The 10,654-nt window shown below is 41.2% G+C and overlaps 1 protein-coding gene across 1 annotated transcript in view; it reads right to left on the bottom strand.

The window, feature by feature from the left end:
* Nucleotides 1-214: 214 nt before the first annotated feature.
* The window catches only part of eif2b3 (eukaryotic translation initiation factor 2B, subunit 3 gamma), a 31,967-nt gene continuing 21,527 nt past the window's right edge, over nucleotides 215-10,654 (bottom strand). Inside the window, exons 7-12 of the mRNA XM_022208274.2 lie at nucleotides 9,075-9,211; nucleotides 8,582-8,772; nucleotides 8,201-8,263; nucleotides 7,851-7,999; nucleotides 4,276-4,379; nucleotides 215-444 (exon numbers count right to left, since the gene is read on the bottom strand). Of these exons, the coding sequence (XP_022063966.1) occupies nucleotides 392-444; nucleotides 4,276-4,379; nucleotides 7,851-7,999; nucleotides 8,201-8,263; nucleotides 8,582-8,772; nucleotides 9,075-9,211 (697 nt within the window). The 3' untranslated portion in view covers nucleotides 215-391. The remainder of the gene's footprint in view (nucleotides 445-4,275; nucleotides 4,380-7,850; nucleotides 8,000-8,200; nucleotides 8,264-8,581; nucleotides 8,773-9,074; nucleotides 9,212-10,654) is intronic.

Genomic DNA, 10,654 nt, shown 5'->3' with positions numbered 1-10,654 from the left:
CTCCTCCCTCTGGTACAGGCTAAATTGAGTAATTGAGTCCTGTTATTAAGAGACAGTAATGATCTGATAATAGTTAGTGTGGTGACATGACTTCTAAGATCTGTCTGTTACTGTCAGTCCAAGTGTCTTTGTCTGCAGAGTACAACACTCATTTCTTAAATCTGTAAAAGCTGTGAAAACACAAATAAGGAATAAAGACATAGCGATTCAGGGGTTTAAGCTGACTCGTGTTTATTTGGACACCATGTACAAAAAAGCCTATGAGAATAGAGTGTAGAACTGTCAAGCAGCATCCAGGCTTCTTATTGGTCAGTCAGCAGGAGGAATTAGTTGTCCTCTGTGTTTTGCTGCTCTCGAATTGGTTAATCAGGTGGTGTCTCTTCTTCTAAAGTTAGATCTCCATCAGCTGGTCTGTTCCAACGATGACCTCGTTAGTCCGCTCAGCTGAAGAAGAACGAGACATTTACAAATTAAAGCAGAGGAAGCGATTATTTCATTTGCAAACCTTGCAGCAGAAAGCTTCTGTGAGGGTAAAGAAAGTTGCAAGGCCTTTAAGGTTGATGGATTCCTCCTGAAAGCCATTAAACAAAGTAGAAAAATGTGTGATATAAGTGACAGCTACAGCTTGCTCCATAAGCTTGTTTTGAAAAGTAAAAAATATGATGCAAAATGTGATAGTTTCCTCTAATAAAAGGTTGTTTAGGCAAATCTTGGCTGTGAGGGGCTCCTCGAAGATACCATAAGAAGAGTTTGCAAAACAGTGCCTTTCTTGCAACGTTATTACCTGATGCTATATCATCATTTCCTCCACATGTTTCAAACTCACAACATTTTTTCTGTAATGGAAAACCCATTACGCAATTTCTGGATGTTCATTTTGACGCTGTAATGAAATGAATGAAAAACAATGGCTCCCCGGCAGCTAGGAAATTCCGTACGCATTCAACGTGGACTTAATGGCCTACGACATGCATATCCACCGTATGATCCTTCAATTTATTTGAGATCAAACCCAGAATCATCAGCGTGGTAAGATTTACGTCACCCTGACCGCTCTCTGAACCTCACGAGAAGAAATAGATGATGCTTGAAAATGAGTCTGCCATTTTTTTTTTGCTATCGCTCTCAACCCAAAACTAGTTTAGCAACGAGGAGAGCTGCCACGACTCCACCTCGCATCCCTCCTTCCCCTCCATCTCCCAGCACCGGTACTGATCCAAAGCAAACGGTGGCAGAGAGTTATGTTCCATCCACACAGACAGGTTTTAGTGTGAAGGAATCTGTTGCTCAGAGTGAGCTTCTCCTCTGCTGTGTGGAGGGAAGGACAAACGGAACATGGGACCGCAGGAGAGGGAGAGACGGGAGAGAAGGGGAGGAAAGGTTATTCAATTTGGACCAGATGATTTGTCAGTAACTAATCTAGTTTGTAGATTTATTAAGACCATATGCATTGGCATATTCCTCCTACTGGGGCAGTGACATGTACAAAGAAGTCGTCCCAACCCTTAACAGTGAAAGAAGGAAAATGCCGAGGAAAACGCTGGACTTTTTCACCAAATATAGATAAAAGTGAATTAAATGTAGGTAGAATTCACGATTACACAGCCATTATCTTCAAGGACAGTGGGAAGATGTAGAAACACACTATACTGTAATAATGCATGAGTATGTTTGTATGCATCCAAGCGTCCAGAGATGACTTGCGTATCATCTACATATCAACACCTGATGGATCAGTATGCACTCTGAGTGTGTGAGGCAAACTGTCAGGGTGGTCCTTAGCTGCTAACAGCTTCAGCAGTAGAGTGGGTGTGTAATGTCTTTAGCAGCCTACGGTCAGCCAGTTAGATTGGTGGCATCATGTGCTGTTTATACAATACAATGTAAAGTAGAAGGTTGATCTTTTTTGAAGTATTACATAGAATAATCTAATCTAACCCAAACTACAGAGTGATTCTAGGTGAACTGTTATGGAAAGCTGTGAGCCAGATTAAAGAGGATTACTTGGACAGCGTTTTTTTTTAAAAACATGTTAAAGCTATGATTTCAAATCTAGTACAAAAAAAAGGCATTACCTGCTGTATGTGTTCTACAGATACATTCCATACGTATTAGCACACTACCGTTCAAAAGTTTGGAGTCACTAGAAATGTCCTTATTTTTCAAAGGAAAGTATTTTTTTCAGTGAAGATAACATTAAATGAATCAGAAATCCAGTCTAGACATTGTTAATGTGCTAAATGACTATTCTAGCTTGAAACAGCTCATTTTTAATGGAATATCTACATAGAGGTACAGAGGAACATTTCCAGCAACCATCACTCCTGTGTTCTAATGCTACATTGTGTTAGCTAGCGGTGCTGAAAGGCTAATTGATGATTAGAAAACCCTTGTGAAATTATATTAACAGATGAATAAAAGTGTGAGTTTCCATGGAAAACACCAAACTTTGGAATGGTAGTGTACATCGTTCAATATTATCAGAAGAATGAGGGAAAGAAAAATATCAGTGTTAAGGTCTGTCTTGATTTCTTACTCCACTAACAGATTTTGACATCCACCACACATCTAGAAATGCTGCACAAAGTTGATGGACCAAATTATGATAACAAACAATTACAGGACCTCTCTAACTATATGCCCTATTTAGTCACTAAAGAAGGGTCATTCCTCTAATGCTCCAGCTGATGTTTACTTCTTATCCTTCTAATTTTGTTTAACAGAAGCTTTTTGCATCCAAATTGAGACTGGGAATAACAGAGTGTTTCATGCTGATTACACGGTAACATTCTCTATAGTTTTAGGCTATTCAAATAAATTTGACTCCAGTTTACGATACACACCAGATGTGTTTAAGACATCTAGTAACGATGCAATTCAAGGATTTTTATGAAATAATTACATAAAAAAGAAAAAGTATCTGCATGGGTGGCATGTTTAAGTCACACAAACAATAAAAGAGAAAGACAAAGAGAAACGGAGGTTGGAGCTTTGTTGTTGTGTGACTGAACTTTGGCTATACAGTGCAAGCAAAACAATTATGCAACCAGGGTTCCAAGTTTCCAGCGTTCATTAGCATAATGTTAGCAACTGCCCAATAAGAGAAAATCAGCCAAAAAAGCTGAGGTAAGACTGCTGCAGCAATCAATCAGCAGATGCTCCAAAAGGCCTCAACTGTGTCGTTTTTCGACGAGTTTAGCTCAAATTCACGCTGTTGTCACTTAGAGCAGCCTGTTGTTCACTCAATTAGGCTGCTCAGTCCGGTAGGCGAGCTCGCTCCCTCTTTCTCTATATGTGTGCGAGTGTGTGCGTTTGTGTGTGTGTGTGTGTGTGGATGTGGCTGGAGGCCGCTGCTGTTGAATTCCGGGTGGTCCTGTTCTGGCCCTGCTCTCTAACCTCTCCATCAATGTGACACACACATACACACACACACACGCACACAGCAAGCTTTGGGGACAAGAGGATTAAGGAAATAAAAAAATCTGACAAATCAGACTTCAGGATGAAGAAACTTTCCTAGTTGGCTCGAACACTTGGCACTTATAAACGTATACCACACACATACGTTAACACCTTTATCTGAGTCAGCCAGAGAGAAGTGCTTGGAGTGAAAAAAGTAGCAGCAACAAAAAAAAATGAAAGTACAACCTGCAACAACTTTTTTAGCAATGTTGTTGTTAAAACATAAGGAGGTTCTGTTATTTAGTCCATTCTCAGTGCATATTGTCCATTTTTTTAGCATCCTAGCTTCATGGAAACCATCTGATATGCATTAAACAGTGCCCATTTCATTTAATTTTGGCATTCAATACAGTCACATCAGTTTTGGATGATATTTAACAGCCTTAAATTTTAAAATGTGGAGACAGAAATTTTAAATCTGACATTGGAAACAGTAATGACAAGTATTTGACTACTAGTATGCTCTTTGATCATTTTCATCAAAAGCAGAACAGCTACTAAACCTACCTTCTGAGGAGATTGTTTTGTTAGCTAATTTCAAAGGAAGAAAATGTGAAGGTTCAGTCTAAACACGAGCCAAAATGAACGAATAATTCTTCAGATGTTCATAAAGATGAACATTTTAACATCCATGAACCCTGACAACTACGTAAACTATCGGCCGAGTAAGATCTGTCATATAATTAAAAGCAAAAGTAGCGTGTGTTGATGAGAAGAAATAAAACATCATCTTAACAGAACAAAGACAAGGTGGGAATAACATATTTAAGCAGCATTTCCTTATGAGTGTGTGTTTATGTTCGTGGGTCTCACCCTCTGGTTCGATCCGTTGTCCGTTCCCCACCAGACAGTACTTGAGGTCTGCTCCTCGGCCAATAACAGCATTACTGCAGATCACACTGCCCTGGATGTTACATCTGGAAATCACACACACATATGATATTAATTGAATTTTTATTATATTTACAACTTGGTATGTCTACTGGAGACTCTATGTCTACAGTGGCCATTCATGTACCATGGATGTACCACAGATCAGAACTCCTACAGATGCAAAAGTGTGATTACAACTTTCAGCTCTCTATGGCACGATTGTTCATCTCTAAACTAGAATATGGTACAATAAACTATCCCTGAAAGTGGATGAGACACTGCAGTAAAGCAGAATTCCTTCTGTTTGAGTCAATCCTTGAAACACAAAAAGTTACATGAATTTCAGTCACTCAACAATATCCCTTTTAGGCATTCCCAAGTCTTGGGTTACTAAGCACCTGCAATGGATGAATCAGTGGCTCATTAGTGTCAAAACATTATTTTTCAGCTCAGTTGTTTACTCTCTGGGCTCTTATGTACACACATAGAGAGAGAGAGGCACGCACACACAGCAGAGAACATTCATATAGTACTGGGAGCTGCCCAGTACAGGCACAGACTTCCACAGCTGGCTGCTGAGCTTCCTCGCTGTGGACTGAGTGCCACACTGGAAGCTCCACTGACATTCAGACTGCTTCCCCATAAAAGATCCTCACACCTGCTCCGAAAACTCAAAAAGTATCCAATCATCTGAACTTAATGACATGACATTAGCATATATTAAGTCACAACAGCAGGCTATGCTGTGTGTGTCTGTGCGTGTGTGCCTTAAGGTGTGGTTGGCGCTGTGCTGCAGTCCCACCTGAGCTGGCAGTGCCAACCCACCGTGCATGCTCGCATTAAGCCAAACCATCACCATAAAATTCTTGGAGAGAGACACAGACAGTCTTGTGTGTCCTGCGTCGGCTGACCGTGAAGGGCGTGTATGTGTGCGAGTGTGTGTGGGATAGGGGAATGTGTGTGTGCTTCAGTAGCTCGGGGAGCCCAGCGGAGAACACATGTTGGTCTTGCCCAGGCGGTGACGCACACACACTTGGCCCTGCGCACCTCACACACAGACAGGTTTGTATTGGCCCGTTCTATTCAGGTGGTTAGGCCTGGAGGGAGAGGGAGAAAAGAGTGTGTGTGTCTGTGTGTGTGTGTGTGTGTGTGTGTGTGTGTGTGTGTGTGTGTGTGTGTGTGTGTGTGTGTGTGTGTGTGTGTGTGTGGGTGTGCATGTGTGTGTTTAAGTGACTACCTAGGAGGTGGTGGTGGTAGTTGGTGATGGGAGATTACAAGATTCAGAGTTTTGTAACATTAGAGAGAGAGGGAGAGAGAGAGACCACCAAAGAAGCTTTCGGAGCTGAAACACCACTAATTACTAACACCAGGGCTCCTCCTTGCCATGACCCCCCCCCATCCTCCCTCTCGATCACACACACACACACACACACACATACACACACGTCAACCCCCACCTCCTGTGCCAACCCCCCTCTATAAAGTTGACCCCTACTATCCCCCTTCCCAAACACGCAGCGCTTTGTCAACAAGCTCTGGTCAGCTCCAAACAAAGAAACCAGAAATGTGAGGGGTTTCTGCGACATGGCTGGGGTCTGCTAATCCCCTCATACTGGCTCTTTCTTTCCTTCTTTCTCCTTCCTTCTTATGTCCTCAAAGCAAGAAAAGAAAGAATTGCAATTTCTTTCTTGCGTGCTAGCTTGCTTTCCCCTCGCTTCTTTCTTCCCTTCTCCCGTCTCCCTCATTCTTTCATGCCTTTGTGCGTGCACCTACATGGGCATGATGAGGGTCCCCATGCTGGCTGGCTGGGGTCCCTGAAAGGCTTAAGAAGAGATGGCAAGAGACAGAAAGAGAGGGAGATGGTGTTGAGGCCTTGATGGAAAGAAAAGAGAGGGAGGAGTAAGAAATTGAGATAAAAGAAAAGGAGCCTGTGAATGAGTGCATTAAAATCCGGACTTGAGGCCAAGATGAGTCTCTTTCCACCGAGATTTCTGGCTAAGAGACTGAACAGATCAATCTACATGCTAATTCTACAGTAGCTACTGTTGCTCTCTGTGCAAGCCCTCATTGTTGCAACAAAGCAGTCAGTTCTTTTTACTTCAGCTACTGGCTACAGTAGAGACCCATCTTTAAGAAGCAGTAATGCTGCTGATCGTGGTGCATCACTGCTTAGAACGGCTTTATTTGGTCTCCCTGAGTCAAATCATAACATTCAGATCATAGTTACAGTACATTCCTTGCTCTGCATTGACCTTTGCTGTTTCCTCAACCAAGTTAGTTATTCCCGGTTCACTGATGTGACATTTCAACTCTAAAAACTTTAAATGACGTAAAAACCATTTGGTTGGCTCTTTCTAACAAGAAAGGCGGCACATCTGTAGAATTTTAAGTGCATTCTTTAGTAATCTGGTGGTTTCTGTTTTGCAGTTGGAAATTATGTGAAGTGCTCATCACAAAAACCAAATAAAAATGAACGAAAACAACACAGTGAAATTATAACAACCATACACAGAAACAGAAAAGCACATCCATTTGTGAAGATGCAACTACAGATGTTTGCCATATTTGGTTTCAAGCTCACTAACATGCTGGTGAACCGCTCATTAGTTCATGCTGGAACCTTGCTTTAAACCAAACATGGAAACAAGAGGATCACTGAAAACTACAGGTAAATCTTTTAAATAACTAAGCACATTATATTCAATTAGCTACTACTTCTGATTTCAGTAGTACTCAACTTTTTGACAGAATTCTCCATTAGTGCAGACTTGCTATTTGTGAACAGACTATTAAAACCCCCCATGGTATTCCATAAATTCTACAACCGGTGGGAAACTGTGTATGGGCAAGTAAATTAGGGGCTAAATGAAATATATGGATGTTGTGTGTTTCATTTCAGCAGCTCTGTGTTTGTTTGGAACTGGTCTCTGGCTGGTTGCACACCAATAGGTGCATTGTTAACTCAGCGATCCCTGTTTGACCTCACAGAGCTCAGAAAACAAAACCTGCTGCACCTCCTATCAACGGACACACACATACATGAGCATCTGCCGAACCCACACGCACTATTTGCATGAGAGCACCGAGAAAATTCAATAGAAAGTTGCAGTGAATGGAAAACTATGCATACCACTGCTTTTATATGTGAAAACCAAACAGTGTCAAGAGATGACGGGAAAAAGTGTTGCAGCTTTTGGAGATAGTTTGCATTTGCAAAATTTCTTGTCATGTAAGAAATATGAACATTTGAACAGAGATTAAAGGCGTTTTCCCGGCAACATAAAGATGAGTGACTGCATTTCGAAATGTTTGCTTACTAATCACTGCTTTGTCACACACACAGCCAGCATGTACTGACTGAACGCTTAAAACAAGCGTGTTACAACATTTAATTCATCAACATGCCTTCGAGGTGAATTTCTTCAGGTTAAATTATTGGAGTTTACGAAAGCACTTCAAAGTACATGTTTTCAGCAAGTGTGTGCCTGTGTGTGCACGGATGTGTGTGTTCTCACCCCTCCTCGATGGTAACCCCATGCATAATGATGGAGTTGGTGACTTTGACCTTTTCTTTTACGGTGGTGGAGTTTCCGATAGTGGACCTCTTTATGGAAGTCTTTTCTGCAACCTGGCACAGAGCTCCGAAGATGCTGTCTGATCCCATCTGAGGACAGAATGCAAAAAATGGAAAAACATCACTCAGACAAAGATACCCACATATAGCAGCTTCTCCAATGTTGGTGGGGTGTAATTTTGAATTTTGGTGGTTGTGAATATTATTGAAGGGCAATTAGAAAATCAAGAGGGAAATGAAATATAACTGAAATACGAAACAAAAAGAATCCAAATTGTGGATTATATTTACCTGACATCTTTCAGAAATGACAGCAGATGGGTGCACTGCTGGCTCTTCAAACAGCTTCGGGGCCTAGAAGCAGGAAACAGAAGGGAGTGAGGCGTGATTTAAAAAGAAAGGCTATCAGGCTAACATTCAAGTAAGCATACAATTCTGAGTTTAGATGATCTTTCAAGCTCCTTGAAGTACTGTCAGCACTTAAGCTCTGTGCTTTGTGAAATAGCTGAAAACTTCAAAAACGGGAGGCAAAAGACATGCTTGAATTTAAAGTAATACATAGAGAGAAGCATGCAAACTTGGGAAATTAAACACATATCTTCCTCTAGACCTCCACCAAGCATGCACTAAGTTAGCACATTGCTCAGTAGAGAGAGCTAATGTGTGACTCACCAGTCGGTTTGCCTCTATGAAAGCAGCTAGAGTATTAACACGGTAGCACAGGCCCTGGTCCATAATGTGAACGTAGCAGCGCAGCTTTCCTCCATGGTAAGCCTCACTCATGTCGCCATGATGGTCATTCCAACAGGAGCGCTCCTGAGCCAGCTGGAGCAGAGGCTCATCCCGTGATGAGATGAGGAGCTCTGGACAGTAAAGAGACAGAAGAGAGGAAGAAAAGGCCAAGTTAGAAGAAATGGTACACAGATGTTGTTGTTGTGGATTTTTTGTGTCTTAGAACAGGCAGGGCTGTCATTTTATAGCGTTTTACGAGTTCCAAGTTAGTGCTGATGTCAGGCAAAAGTCAAATCTAGATGTTCTCTCTGCTGATGGCTCTTAAGTAAGATCCAGAGGTATTGTAAATGGGTCAGAGTGCTTTGGCTGTTAAATACTGGATTTCCTCTGGTTTTAGTGTATGAAGTTGTGATGTTTCAGCGCATATACCAACCATGGTTCGTAGAGCTGTCGTTCTTTTTCTGGGTCTGATCCTCTGCGTCGTCTTTCATTTTCTGACCATCAGTTGTTTTGGAAAACTGCTTGCGCACCAAATACGGTACCAACTCGCCACGGATTGACGAGATAGATCTAGGATACAAGAAGAGGAGAGATAAGTTTTCAACATGTCACAAACGTCAGGTCATTGACTCTTTCGATCTTGAAACCCACTGGAAGGTTTGAGAGGCGTGGTGCCGCAAAAATGACACCACTCATCAAAACAAGAAACTGGAGGAAAAGAATAATCATCAGATTTCAAACATTTCGACAGTCCTACTGCTACTACTACTCATCTGTGGCATTTTTAACGAAAACTTGACCAAAACTAAATTTAATTTCTAGATATTTCACCAAAATCATTTTATTCAACGTGTCACATTTAAAAGATTGCTGAAAATAAACCACTTTTTGTAACCAGATTCTGTGAAAAAAAATGATTTTTTTTGTGCTCCACAGTGTAACTAAGAAGCCACTGATGACTCAGCTCAGAGGGCAGAGTCACGTGACAAAAATCCAGACTTTCAGTTGAACTGGGCTGAAGTGCAGGCTGTTCGTACACAGAGCAAATACAAGCATATTAGATGTTAATGCAGTAGAAAAAGTCCTGAAACAAAATCAGTAAGTAGTAAAATCTCTACAGTGTTTAGTAGTTTTACCTGTATTGGTAACACCTGTGGGGAAAATGTTTGTGCATGCTGATTTCAGGTTTGTTCAGTTTTTGCAAGATAATCAAATGAATCCAAATTATTATTTGTTTTTATGATCTATGACATTATAACTTTGTGATACTACATAAAAGACATCTTTGAGTTCTTTTTACATATACCTTTACTGCTTCTATAGCAGCGGAGAAATTATTATAATGAAAAATGCGCCCAATTATTTCCCTAGTATAACTGACGTATTTTGCAAATGCAGATGAAACTTTACACACTACTGCATGTGATATACACAGACCATCAATGTCTTGGTAAAGTCATAATTAAGAGAATGGTAGACCTACATCACAATTAGATAATATACTCACACGCAAAAGAAACGCAAGTTTCTTTTACCCGATGAAAAATTAAATTTGGTTTCCCAAAACAAAAATGCATTTGGTACTTTGTGGTGCATGGTGTGTTCTTAACATTTTCTGTTGCGTTTTGTAAGGTTGGTGTGAAAACGGAAAACGAATCGTCGCAATACACCAATGCATTGATGATGTGGACATGATTCACACTTTGCACGTGCAATCGAATATGCACAATTTATTGACACCTTCAGTGAGTATAAATTTCATTCAAGATCATAGGCATTTCACTTGCTGTTTAACTATGCCACGCTTAAACCAAATTGAGAGGAACCAAGCCATCGGACGTCTGCAAGCTGGAGAGTCTGTTCGCTTCGGGGAAGGTCATCGGTGCGCTGTGTGGTGTTGTATCGACGCTGGAGACGGTAAATGGTGGTGATGTTGACATTAAAGTGACGGGCAATGTCTCGGACAGACTCTCCAGCTTGCAGACGTCCGATGGCTTGGTTCCTCTCAATTTG

The sequence above is a fragment of the Acanthochromis polyacanthus genome, chromosome 9 (genome assembly GCF_021347895.1).
Source record: "Acanthochromis polyacanthus isolate Apoly-LR-REF ecotype Palm Island chromosome 9, KAUST_Apoly_ChrSc, whole genome shotgun sequence".
Lineage (NCBI taxonomy): Eukaryota > Metazoa > Chordata > Actinopteri > Pomacentridae > Acanthochromis > Acanthochromis polyacanthus.
The sequence above is the reverse complement of the archived record's forward strand: the minus strand, read 5'-3'. Positions and strand labels throughout refer to the sequence as shown.